Raw genomic sequence first — 13,943 nt, 5'->3', positions numbered from 1 at the left:
AGTGTAGGTCTGGGAACTCTGGGTCAGACTCTTAGTTCCCTTGAACGAAAACATGGACCTTTTTTTCTAAGTCACACAAGCTATTTCAGGGACTAAAACACTCTTGTGTTGTCCTGTAGGACATTAGATAATTTTAATTACCACCGTTGTCATTGTCAGGTGTTGTTGAGTCAATTCCGACATATTGCGACCCTATGCGTACAACAGAACGAAACACTGCCCAGTCCTGCACCATCCTCACAATCATTGTTATATTTGAGTCCATTGTTGCAGCCACTGGGTCAGTCCATCTCATTGAGGGTCTTCCTCTTTTCTGCTGACCCTGTGCTTTACCAAGCATGATGTGCTTCTCCAGGGTTTGATCCCTCCTGATAACATGTCCGAAGTATGTGAGACGAAGTCTTGCCATCCTTGCTTCTAAGAAGCCTTCTGGCCACCGTAAAAACAAATAAATTGGTCTTGGAAGAAGTACAACCAGAATAATTACCACTATCTTATGTAAAAGAGGAAACCCTAGTGGCATAGTGGTTAAGTCCTATAGCTGCTAACCAGAAGGTCGGCAGTTCGAATCCACCAGGCGCTCCTTGGAAACTCTATGGGGCAGTTCTACTCTGTCCTATAGGGTCGCTGAGTCGGGATCAACTGGACGGCAGTGGGAGAAAAGACCTGGCAATCTGCTCCGTAAGGATTACATCCTAGAAAACCCTATGGGGCAATTCCAGTTCTGTTCTGTCATATAGGGTTGCTATGAATCGGAATAGACTCGACAGCACACACCACCACCCTATATAAATAGAAAAAAAATAAAAAGTTGGGTATTAGCTCTAGATCAAACAGGTGGAAACAGTCTGATTCACATTCTGACTAACTATGGAAAAAACAGTTTTCATATAACAGTATGAGGCTTGGCTCTTGTTTTTTTCGTATCTAAGTTGAACCTGCGAAGCTTCCAGGCCAGGAAGTCCCTGTGTTTCCTCAGTTCACCACTAGGGGGCCATCTATCACGTCCTCTGCAGAGCCTTGAACAGCCCAGCTCCCAGCAGCCTGCCTTCCACCACCAGCCTCAATCCAGCAATTTAAGTCAGTGTTTGTCTCCTAGGATACGGGAACAGTTTCCAGGAACCGAGATGGAAAAATACGCCCTCTTCATTTACGAATCTCTGAAGAAAACCAAATGCAGAGAGTTTGTGCCTTCCCGGGATGAAATAGAAGCTCTGATACATAGGCAGGAAATGACGTCCACAGTGTATTGCCACGGCGGAGGCTCCTGCAAGATCACCATCAACTCACACACCACGGCCGGGGAGGTGAGGGAGAGGCCACTGCATGCCTCTGTGTGATGCATAATTACCACTGTGCTCCCGTTGGGAAAGCTGGGCATAATTAGATGGGCTGTAACGCACAGCTGTGATTTGCATGGTACAGCTGTTAGTAAGCCAAGAAATAGATGTAACCTGTAACCAACGACTTACACAAAGATGAAAGTAGATGTTAAAGATGAGCAGAAGCAAGAAATTAAACTCGTGCCAAGATATCTGAGACATAGTCTTGTTACCTTGAGTATCTACTACAGGTCGCAGACCTGACTCAGGTACACGGACTACAACAAAGGCTTCTTGCATAGCTTCTGTGATGAGGTGTTTCTGTTTGATCCGTGAAGATCTAGAACGTTGGGTCAGGTGATCACTTTTTCTTTTTTTTAATTTTTTTACTGTCCTTTTATTGTGGTAAAAATACAGATGGCCAAACATTTACCAGTTCAACGTGTTTTTCCTGACCAGTTCTGTGACACTGATTACGTACGGGCTGTTGTACAGCGATCGTTTTATTTTATCTCCATTAAACAACAGAAACTCAGTCCCCCTAAGCAGTGACTCCTCTATGTTTTCTTTCTTTTTAATTTACGCTATTATAAAACCAACTGGCTAGAAGAAGTTGTGCAGTAAAACCTTTTCAGAAAAACGTCTTGTCTCGAAGAAACATTAGAAGTCATTGCCTATTGTTTCTTCCCCCTTCCGCCTTCAAAACTTTTGTCTGAACAGTTCCTGGATCTTGACTTAGCTTAGAACTTTTGAAAGAAGACTTTGTATGTCTGAGTTTCTGCTGTTAGTCAGAAATAACCCTTTCTCCTCTTCTCTGTTTTATTCCTCTTACAGAGGAATGGAGTAAGCCAGCGATAAAACCAAAATACACATTTCCTGACAGATGAGATTGTTTGTTGTTTCTTGAAGTTCATAAATGTATCAGATAAAAGACAAGGCTTTAGTGTTCTTGTATGTTCCCTGTTAGTATGGGTTTGTAGGAGATTGGCCCAGCATCTGCCTCACCTGATGGGCCAAATACCCCTAATTCTTTTTGGTGGGGAAGAAATAAAGCTAATTTCAACAGAGCAAGTGAAAAACGGTGCCTTTGAAATCTTAGGGTGACCACACATTGACCATGTTAGGAGGCTGCTTCAAGCCTCACTTGTGCCAGCAGCGCCCTTGGGTTCGGAGGAGGGCACATCCTTCTAGAACCACATGCTGGGACCGCGGCTTCTGAAGCTGAAGACCCCATGCCGTGTCTTCCAGGTGGTGGAGAAGCTGATCCGAGGTCTCGCCATGGAGGACAGCAGGAACATGTTCGCCTTGTTTGAGTACAACGGGCACCTCGACAAAGCTATTGAAAGCCGAACCATCGTGGCTGATGTCTTAGCAAAGTTTGAAAAGTAAGCTCCTCTCTCTAAAATGCCACCATATTGAATATAAGAAATTAAGAGCAAGGGCTGAGGATTTAAACTTCCATTCCATTTTCGGCTTTGTTGTATATTTTGAGTTAGTTGCATTTTACCTGTGTTGAAGCAGATTTAGTTTTTCAGATATTTCCTTTAGCTAAAACCTCAGCCTCGAATACGATTCATCTTCTTATTGTTCCTTTACCTGCTCTTTCCCTTAGTTCTGTCTCGTAATCCATCCGCTTGGGATGTCCTGGTTCTTTTAGGTTTGCACTTGTCATTAGCTTTGAAACTGGGCTAATAGATTCAAGCCAACTTACAAACTCCTCAAACTGCCTTTTACATCTCTTGGACCTACAATAAGTTCCCTGGGTGGCGCACTAAGCAAAAGGTTGGTGGTTCGAACCCACCCAGCAACCCAGAAGGAAGGCTTGGTAATCTGTTTCCATATAGACTAAACTAAAACCAAACCAAACTCCATGCCAGTGAGTTGATTCCAACTCATAGGAACCCTACAGGACAGAGTAGAACTGCCACATAGGGCTTCTAAGGGGCAGCTGGTAGATTCAAACTGCCGACCTTTTGGTTAGCAGCCGAGCTCTTAACCACTGCACCACCAGGCCTTCTCCGTATCAGTTACAGCCAAGAATGCACTATGGGGCAGTTCTGCTCTGTAACACGTGGGTCTCCATGAGATGGAATCAACTGGATGGCATCAGGTTTGGTTCAGGGTTTTTTGGGCCCACAGTATTTGACCTATGACTGTCATATCTGCTCCACTGCACGCACACACAAAAAAATCCCTGTTTGGTATAAACACAGCCCCTCTGCAATTAGATTCATATCACCTTTTATAAATATTGTTGTAGTTATTTGAGGGTCGATGGAAGGAACGAAGGAGTAGCCTGCATTTCTTTCTGTGGATTCCGCTTAGTGTTCAGCTGGTTAAATTGGGGTCCTCAGAAAGTACTTGTTAGCACAGCTTAATTAAAGGCTGCCTGTTTGTTTTCATAAAGTGAGCTCCAGGTGGTAGTGTGTTTTTCACTGTGGTTAAGTGAAGTTACTGAGGAACTCTGCTGAGCCTCCCTCCTCTTGTTACGGTTCCCCTCTTCATCCACCCCCATCTCCACCCACCTTCGTTACAGGAGCTGGGGCGGAATGTCTGTACCCTCAGGGGATAAGCCATATAAGTCAACCCCTGTGAGTTACCTAGATCCCTGGGTGGTGCACACAGTTTGCAGGCAGCTGCTAACCTAAAGGTTGGCAGTTCCAGCCCACCCAGCAGTGCCATGGTGCCATGAAAGGCCTGGTGATCTGTTTCCGTAAAGATTATAGCCAAGAAAATCCTATGGAGCGGTTCTCCATATGGGGTCGCCACGAGTCAGAATCGACTCCACGGCAGTAGGTTTGGTTTTGCTCCAGTGTGTTGCCTGAGGCCTGTCTCTCACTTTGCTTTCTGAGTCTGTTTTGACTTCTCTTGTAGGCTGGCTGCCACATCGGAGGCAGGAGACCTGCCGTGGAAATTCTACTTCAAACTTTACTGCTTCTTGGACACTGATAATGTGCCAAAAGACAGCGTCGAATTTGCGTTTATGTTTGAACAGGTAAAAGGGGCTTTCAGAAGCAGGTTTCCTTTCCTGGCGAGCAGGGGTGAAACCCCATTAACGCACCTTGTAAAGGATCTGCCGGCCCTTAGACGTGATGTGTGGCAGGAGATTTCCCAGGTGGCACAGGGCCAGAAGCCCTTTCATTCGTTTGTACAATGAACTTGCTGCACGTTTTGTTTTGAACTCCTGTGCCAGGAACCGTCCTAGTTGGAGGAGGAGGGAAACAGTAAGGAATAAAATATATGGAATGTGTTAGATGGTGCCTTCGTTCCCTCCTGCTGCTGCAACAGAACGGAAATTTATTTTCTCAATTAGGCTAGAAGTCCTAATTCAGGCTCCGGAGAAGGGCGCTCTCTCTGTCAGCTCTGGGGGAACATCTTGTCTCAGCTTCTGTAACCCTGGAGTTCCTTGATTCGCTGGCATCTCTCCTCCTCCAGTTTTTCCTTTGGTGGGGGGGCTGTCCATGCTGCTTAAAGGTGATTAGGTTTAGAACAAACCCGGCACAGCTCTGTTATCATTAGCATAACGAAGAAAACCCTATTCCCCAAATGGGATTCCATCCACGGGCATAGGGATTAGGATTCCAGCACATATTTTGGGAAACCCAGTTCAACCCATAACAGATGGTGTCCGTGTGAGGGAGGATTTAAAGCACTGAAGGAAGTGTAGGGTACAAGCAGACGGGGAAGGTGACATTTGAGAGCAATCCTGAAGGTGTGACCACACGGACATCCCATAGAACAGCATTGTCTTGACCGTAAGGTTGTTGGCCCCTTTTTCAGGCCCATGAGGCGGTCATCCATGGCCACTATCCAGCCCCAGAAGAGAACCTGCAGGTTCTGGCCGCCTTGCGCCTCCAGTACCTGCAGGGAGATTACACCCCGCACGTCACGGTTCCAGCCCTGGAGGAGGTCTACTGTCTGCCAAGACTCAAGGCCCGCATCAGCCAGTCGACCAAGAGCTTCACTCCTGGCGAGCGGCTAGAGAAGAGGCGGACAAGCTTCCTGGAGGGGACGCTGAGGCGCGGCTTCCGCACAGGGACCGTCCTACGGCAGAAGGTGGAGGAAGAACAGATGCTGGACATGTGGGTGAAGGAGGAAGTCTCCTCTGCTCGGGCCAACATCATTGATAAGTGGAAGAAATTCCAGGGCCTAAGCCAGGAACAGGCCATGGCCAAATACATGGCCCTGATCAAGGAGTGGCCTGGGTATGGGTCAACGCTCTTCGACGTGGAGGTGAGAACTGGCCACTTTACCATTTGGGCAGGTGGGCGCTGCTTCCTAGGCCAGGCTGCATCTGAGAACTTAAGTCACAGCCAAGTTCATGTGGAGGGTGACAGGAGCCTCTGTGCTCTTCCTCCTTCTTTTGCCCCCAAATCTTTACTGTTATCACACCCATCCATCCCACCCAAAAAAGCTCTTTTCCTCCTTTGGGAAAACCAAAAAAAAAACCAAACCAAACCCGTTGCCATCGAGTCAGTTCTGACTCATTGCAACCCTATAGGACAGAGTACAACTGTCCCACAGAGTTTCCAAGGAGCGCCTGGTGGATTCGAACTGCCAGCCTTTTGGTTAGCAGCCATAACTCTTAACCACTATGCCACCAGGATTTCCTTTGCAGTGAAGGCTTCCATAATATAATTAAACCTGTGAGAGCCAGCACTCGAAAGGACTGCCTTGCTTTTCCAGGTGTCGCAAGTTTTCTGCCTTTGACAGGCTTCAGTGTTAACCACTTTTCCATCACTCGTTTTAGTGGGAAATATTTGAGTTTTTCTTCTCTGACAGGTTCCGGCTTTCACGGGTTTTACTGTATTAAAATGAATGGAAAATGAAGGTGTCACCTATTCTTAAATAACTCCCACCACTGCTTCTCAGGGGAGCTACAGGTAGTTCCAACCAAAAAGCGCTGGTAGAAAAAAAATCTGCATTTAAAAGATTTTTCAAACTATATATACAAATAAAGAACCATGGTGGCACAGTGATTATACGCTTCACTGCTAACCAAAAGGTCAGCGGTTCAAACCACCAGCCTGTCTATGGGAGAAAGACTTGGCAATCTGCTTGCGTAAAGATTGCAGCCTTGGAAACTCTCTGGGGCAGTTCTACTCTGTCCTCTAGGGTTGCTATGAATCAGAATCAACTCTACAGCGACAGATACGGGTTATATGTACAAATTAGAAACTTTGGATATTATTGCATTTTCTTTTTTTTTTTTGCCATGACCGTCTAATTGAAGGAAAGAATTTCTATTTAAAAATTGAAATTTAGCCATTAGCATCAATCCAGTACTGCTTCTTATTTTTTTTTAAAGTAGACCATTTATTGAAAGGAAACCTTACCAATGATCTAGATCAGGGTCAGCAAACTACAGCTCACGCCCCAAATCCTACCGACCTCCTGCTTTTGTACATAAAGTTTTATTGGAACACAGCCACACTCATTCATTTACATACTGTCTCTAGCTACTTTCATGCCAGAACAGTGGAAGTGAGTAGTTGCGACAGAGACCTATGGCCCTCAACACTTAACAAATTCACTATCTAACCCTTTATAGAAAATGGTTGCCAGCCCCTGATATAAGTTAACTCTCGTTTTTCTTAGATCACAGTAATTCAGCCTGTTATTTGATGACCCTCAAATGAGGGGTGCTATAAAGATCTAAATTTTGATGATATATTCCAAGATCCCTTTAGTGGCTTTTCATCAGACTCTGACTTTGGTTGGTTTGGTTGGGTGGTTGGTTGGGTTGGGTGGTTGGGTGGTTTGGTTGCTTGTCAGTTCACTTGTCCTTAAATTGATATGTGGCAGGAGATTTCCCAGCATGGGAAACCTTATCTTCCCAAGATTGGTAGAAACAGTCTTCTTTCTACATGTGACTCAGATGCTTTGTACCATGGACATCCTCTCTGGGTGTCACTAATTTATATCCTTCTGATTGTATTGGGTCAGCCCTGTGTTATCCTCTGCATTGAGGCTTATTTTTCCTTCCATCGATCTATGCAAGAACGTCTGTAGTTAAGGTCGTGAAATCCCTGTTACCATCGTACATAGAGAAGACCATGGGTCCTTCTTGTTCCAAGTTGTGTTTTTCAAGAGGATCCAGAACCGCTCATTGCAGAGTGATATAAGGAATTTTCCACTCTGCTCCAAAAAAGGATCCGAGGCAGCAGTGGAGATAGCAGAGTCGACTGGCTTGGGCTGCTGTGTTCTCAGGGACTTCCGTTGAGTCCCTCCGCCTGTGTGTGTATACCAGGCCTTTTATAAGGAGCCCAGGTAGCGCAGTAGTCAAGAACTCAGCTCCTAACCAAAAGGTCAGCAGTTCAAATCCACCGGCCGCTCCTTGGAAACCCTGTGGGTTAGTTCTACTCTGTCCTATACGGTCGCTATGAGTCGGAATCACCTCGACAGCAGTGGGTTTGGTGTTTTTGGCTTCCATGTAGCTGATCGCAACAACCATGAAATGATGACATCGAGAACCAGAGAGTCACAGCCACGTGTCTGAACTTAATCAATTAAAACCGCAAAACCCCACGGCTGTTGAGTCAATTCTGACAGAGTAGAAGTGCCCCATAGAGTTTTCAAGGAGTGCCTGGCGGATTCAAACTGCCAACCTTCTGGTTAGCAGCTATAGCACTTAACCACTACACCACCAGGGTTTTCATTAGGTTGCCTAAACGCTCCGGACTGATCAGCCAATCAGAAATGAATCAGAATTGCTAGAGAGACACCATTTCTCATATTGTGATCCCTTCAGGTATAAATGCACATGGAGTGCGTGCAATATTCTTCTCTAGTGCTTAACTCAAAGATGGCCTTCTAACTGCCTTACATTTTAATCCTTATTCTGATTCCCTTGCCCACCAGTGCAAGGAAGGCGGCTTCCCCCAGGAACTCTGGCTGGGCGTCAGCGCAGACGCCGTCTCTGTCTACAAGCGTGGGGAGGGAAGGCCATTAGAAGTCTTCCAGTATGAGCACATCCTGTCTTTCGGGGCCCCCCTGTCCAACACGTACAAGATTGTGGTGGATGAGCGGGAGCTGCTCTTTGAAACCAGCGAGGTAAGAAACAAGCCAAGAGGACCTTTTCATTCATGGCCCTGGCAAAACAACACCCCACTTTCTGGTGCCTTTGACCACAGGATTCTATTTTAATATTTCACTGTAAAACATATGAAAAGATGGGTGGGGTGGTCCCTTCCCAGCTGCAGGCTCCTCACACGCAAAAATCCGGGCATGCCAAGTGCCTTCTCTTTACCTTTGCAACAGAGAAGTGTAGTTCCACTACAGTAAAGGAAAGGGCTAGAAAGCCAAATGATACGCTATAGATGTCAAAGAACAGTGTACAGTTTGGGAATAAAACCTCATGAAAATGGGTAGTGGATCACGCCGAGGAGTCGGAGCTGTGGAATTGGGCTGTGGCGGTGTCTCCTGAACAGGAGAAGCTGAGGAGCATGACCGTCCTGGGCACAGAGTCACAAAAAAAGTCTCTACAACGTGCACCAATAGTTCCAAAGCTGAGAAAAGTAATAATAATAATAATAATACACAAAGTCTATTGAATCATCCAGAAAGGGAGCTGGTGGTGAGCACAGGCGTTCAAAGGGAATGAAGTACAACTTCCTGTCTGGCCCTTGGGGTAAAGTGCTGGGAAGAAGGGTCTTGGGGGCTGGTCAGGCCGTGGAGGGCGTAAGCTGGATAGACAAGGCTGACCTAAGCTGGATAGACTAGGCTGACCTAAGCTGGATAGACTAGGTTGACCTAAGCTGGATAGACGAGGCTGACCTAAGCTGGATAGACAAGGCTGACCTAAGCTGGATAGACGAGGCTGACCTAAGCTGGATAGACGAGGCTGACCTAAGCTGGATAGACGAGGCTGACCTAAGCTGGATAGACTAGGCTGATCTAAGCTGGATAGACGAGGCTGACCTAAGCTGGATAGACGAGGCTGACCTAAGCTGGATAGACGAGGCTGACCTAAGCTGGATAGACTAGGCTGACCTAAGCTGGATAGACTAGGCTGACCTAAGCTGGATAGACTAGGCTGACCTAAGCTGGATAGACTAGGCTGACCTAAGCTGGATAGACTAGGCTGACAAGGCAGTGGGGTGGAAAGGCGTTGGGGTGGGGGCTTTGATGGGAGGGTCCCAGGTGCCAGGCTGTGGGATTTGGTCCAATCCAGTAGACAACAGGGAGCTACTATGGGACCTTGGGTTCAGGCGTGTAGTAAGAGCAGTGATTTTACAGACAGTGACCAGGCGTAGGATTGGAAGAGACAAGAGGCCAGGGCAAAGGTTAGGGTGCCTTCACTGGGCCCCTGGCCAGTGGCGAGAGGGACACAACAAAGGGAGCAGCACTGAAAGCATGGTGGGAGGGAGCCGACAGCCAGAGGAGGAGGCTGGTGAGGAGCAGAACTAAGCTGGATGTCTGGGGAGGTGGCTTTGGCTTCTCAGGTCCCCGATCTCTGGTTCTTCAGCTGCATCGTGAGGAGTTGCTTAGGATTAAGACGATCCAGTCTTTACAGGTTGGGATTCTGGCCTCCGTCATTTAACGTTATTTTGCTTAAGTGGAGATAGTAATCCCAGCCCCGAATATACCAACAAACTTTAGCGTACACAGATTTGTGATTTTATTTACTTTTGTACAAAATCTGACCATTCATTCGCGTCAAGCAAGATTGTCATTTTTGTGGGAAAGAACTAGCAGGGGGTGCACATTGTATTTGGAGAAACTACAATTCCCCTTCTTCCTGACCAGGAATGGGTAAAAGCGGCTAAATATTGGGCAGAATACAAACCTTGAGCTATGGGTTAGCGTCGCAAACTGCTGGGGTTTGTGTGGAGGACGAGCTCTCCCTGCTGGGCAGAGGACGTGGGGTTGGTTATTAGGCCGGGACCTTTGATCTGCTGGCATCTCAACCATTCGGGGCTCTGCTTCTCTGGCAGGTGGTAGACGTGGCCAAGCTCATGAAGGCCTACATCAGCATGATCGTGAAGAAGCGCTACAGCACCTCGCGCTCCGTGAGCAGCCAGGGCAGCTCCAGGTGAACCCAGGAGAGCGTCCACATGTCTTTAGTGTCCGAAAGCACCACCATCTGGCCTCCGTGGGCTCCAGCATGCTGAGCCGAGCAGCACACAGAGCAACCCGGGCTTTCTGGAAGGCCCTCGGCACAGGGAGGTGTCTCTGAGGGTCCTTACGCCTTGTCAACTTCAGTGACCACGTATTAAGCTGTCAACCTTAACAGTCTGCACAATTTCCAAAGCTTTAGTACTCTTAGATGCCTTATAAAAGAAAGAGGAAAGAAAAAACGAAACCCATGCTGCCGCCAAAGCAGCCGGAAGTGCCTTAACTTGGGGAACCGACACTAATTGGCCTTAACTATGCTACTGAAGGGCAATGCTCTTGCCCCCTTTTCAGGAGACTCACAGTGAGCTTGGAAGGGGCGTTTATCCATCAGTTATGCACTAACCTCCCAGCCTGATTTCCTGCATCTGAGGGAAGGTGAGGGAGTGGGGAGGGGGACAGAGGGAGCCAAGGGGGACAGGACATCCAGTTGGAACGCTGCTGGCAGCCTTCCTCCGACACGCATTCATTCACTGTTCTTTGTTTCATCTTGTGAGTCTGTGCGCTTGCCTGTGCGTGCATTACCCCGTAAGCGCATCGCTTCTGTCCTTGTTTCATGAGCATTAAAAGCAAAGGGAAAAAGGAGGTGCAATGGTGTAAACAGTCTGTCTGTATATTTTAATAGTTCAGAGTTATAATCGTCAGTCGTGCCCATGTAGAGCGGTTTTATTAACCACCCGCAACCTTGAATTTTCCCGTCTTTGCTGTCTTTCCAGCAGCACATCTGGACGAGGTTGTTTTCCGTGTAGCAGGTTTGCCTTCTGTGTCTGCTGTATTATAAACAGGCATGCAGCTCACGGGATAATTCTATTTATAAGCCGCTCTTAAACAGATGACTCCAGCGCCATTTCTAGAACACTACGAAGTCCTTCTGGAGTCTTTGGTTTCTAAAGGGTTGAAGTTTTTTTAAAAAAAATGGGATTTTTTTTTTTTTGAAGGTTAGACTTGTACCATCACTCTGGATCAATTATGATACAACCATGTGGCATAGGGGAGAACAATGCTGCGTTCCTGAAAAATTGCAACACGCAAGCGAATCTTGAAAGGACCCTGGTGTTCAGTGGTGAGGCTTAAATGCAGTATACACATATTTTATCCCAAGTTCAGAAGGGTGGTCCCAACAGAGCACCTGTAAATAAATCAGCATTGATGACCAGGAGCAAAATAATCTGGTCTTGGACTTCTATTTTTATATGGAGAAATTGTAAAGGCTTGGGCCAACTAAGTCTACCCACAAGGAAACAAGAAATTTGCCTTACCCCTTTTGGACAACCATGCGAAATAATGTTTGTTGGCTCAAAGAAAGTCTGACAATAAAAGATATTAGCTAATGTGTTGTGTGTTTCATTTATTATAATAAAAACAGTACTGGTTGCCACTGAGTCGACCCCACATGACTATTCCACGTGCATCAGTAGAACTGTGATCCATGGGGTTTTCAATGGCTGATTTTTGGGAAGTAGATCACCAGTCCTTTCTTCCAAGGCACCCCTGGGTGGACTCCAACTCCCAACCTTCCAGTTAGCAGCCAAGCCATGTGCAGCTCCCATGGAGTCCTTCTTAATCGTAGGTGGCTCTGCATAACCACGTGGGGGAAGTGTTTTGTTTTGTTTTTAGTTTTCTGGGGTTTTTTGTTCATTTAATACTTCGGGCTTAAGAATGTCTAAGCTTTGTGTGTCATACACTTGATCACCAGGCCTACAAACAGACATGCAGATGTCTCAGGTGCCTTTGTAGATGCAGAGTGTGACTCCAAAAACGTCAGAAGGTAAAAGAGGGCTTGTTAAATAAAGTGCAAATCTAAAGACAGGAAGTGTGTGTGTATACGTCCAATATTCCCCTTCTGCCTATCTCAAAAACGTGCCTGACTGTGAAACCCACAATGCTAGAACCTGACTAGCGCCCTGCGTGCTGCCAAGCTGAATACACACTTAGGTGGTCCAGCCACTAGTGACCCAGAGAACTTCCTCAGGAGGCCCAGTGCCCACCTGCTCCAGTCCCCAGGATGCCCCTTTCTGTGGCAGGGCCCTTTTCCCACTTCTGCTTGTTCCCATAAACAGTCTTCCTTCTGCTCCTCAGGGATCCAGGTAACGCTGAAGCCAGGTGCTGCCCAGAGTGTGGTGAGAAGGAAGGCAAGCGAAGACTCTGGTGTTTTGTTGTCATCTTAGGCCTCAAGAGAATGGGGCAAAAGTGCCCTTTCCACTGCTGACCGCTCAGGATTCCTTCTGACTTCTTTTGCCTGGAAGGCTACCCCCCAGACCCCAACTGTTTATGAGGAAGCAGGCAAAGAAAGATACAGTGCCTCACCTCAGGTGCCATAGCAGCACCAAAGCTAGAATGTAGGTTTTCTCTACACAGAAGCCTTTATAGGCCAATAGCACTGTTTTGTTTTTATTTATAAATAATTACAGTTTTAGGAGAAATTGCAACAAAAACGTACAGAGAGGTGTTCACCCAATTTCCCCCAGTGGTGCCGTGTTCCATAACTACCAAACTACCACAGCCAGGAATCCGACATTAGTGCAATCCAGGAGCTTGCTGGGATTTCAGCAGTCTTACACACACGTGTCTGTGTGTGTGTGTGGTGTCAATTTTCTAGGTCCTCAGTGAGGTGAGTTTTAAAGCCTCTGCGGCTTATAGAGAAAGGCGTCAACATAAAAGATGGCATCCCTTCAGACTTACTTGGATAATCTTGTTTTCTTTTTTAGTTCTTTTTGAAAGGTAACACTTTTTTTTTTAATTCAAATGGTAAAAGTAAAAACTTACTTTTCCTCCTAGCCATGACCACCCCACTCCCTAGTTACCTAATATCCTTCCCCAGGAGCAACTTTTTCTTTTTATCATTTTTAAAATATCCTCCCAGAAATATTTTCAGCTGTATACATATATGCACACACATTCCCCTGTCCCCTCCCTTTGTATACATCAAGGACTCCTTTTGGCACAGTGGTTAAGCGCGCTCAGCTGTTAACTAAAGGGTCCAAGGTTCGAACATACCCAGTGGCTCTGTAGAAGAAAAGACCTGGCAATCTGCTCCTATAAAAGATGACAGCCTAGAAAACCCTACAGGGCAGTTCTGCTTGGTCCTATAGGGTCACCATGAGTCAGAATCGACTCAATGGCACTACAACAACTTATATATCATAAACTCTTCTGCACCTTGCTTTTTTTCCCCAAAGATACCGTTTCACATTAGTTCCTATAAAACCAAACCAAACCCATTGTCATCAAGTCAATTGCAACTCATAGCGACCGTATAGGACAGAACAGAACTGCCCCATAGAGTTTCCAGGGAGTGGCTAGTGGATTCATACTGCTGACCTTTTGCTTAGCAGCTGAGCTCCTAACCACTGAGTTGCCTTATTCTTTTTGACAATTATCCAGTATCCTGGACTACTTTTGTAAAGCAACCAGGCCACTTAATTTCCCTCTAAACGTAGTTCAGAACTCTAAGAAGGCAAACAATCTTTTATTTGAGACTTTTTATTTTGATAGCACGTTAAGGTC

At 46.4% G+C, this 13,943-nt stretch overlaps 1 protein-coding gene across 3 annotated transcripts in view; it reads left to right on the top strand.

The window, feature by feature from the left end:
• Positions 1-11,761, top strand: part of MYO10 (myosin X) — a 281,060-nt gene extending 269,299 nt beyond the window's left edge. For all 3 annotated transcript variants that reach the window (XM_049861415.1, XM_049861406.1, XM_049861424.1), the window contains 6 exons: positions 1,100-1,307; positions 2,571-2,707; positions 4,197-4,317; positions 5,103-5,555; positions 8,184-8,375; positions 10,259-11,761. In XM_049861415.1, coding sequence (XP_049717372.1) covers positions 1,100-1,307; positions 2,571-2,707; positions 4,197-4,317; positions 5,103-5,555; positions 8,184-8,375; positions 10,259-10,360 — 1,213 coding nt within the window. In that variant the 3' untranslated portion in view covers positions 10,361-11,761. The remainder of the gene's footprint in view (positions 1-1,099; positions 1,308-2,570; positions 2,708-4,196; positions 4,318-5,102; positions 5,556-8,183; positions 8,376-10,258) is intronic.
• Positions 11,762-13,943: the final 2,182 nt, after the last annotated feature.

This window comes from Elephas maximus, chromosome 2, assembly GCF_024166365.1.
Source record: "Elephas maximus indicus isolate mEleMax1 chromosome 2, mEleMax1 primary haplotype, whole genome shotgun sequence".
Classification (NCBI taxonomy): Eukaryota; Metazoa; Chordata; class Mammalia; order Proboscidea; family Elephantidae; genus Elephas; species Elephas maximus.
Note: the sequence above shows the minus strand (reverse complement) of the source record. Positions and strands in the feature narration are given on the sequence as shown.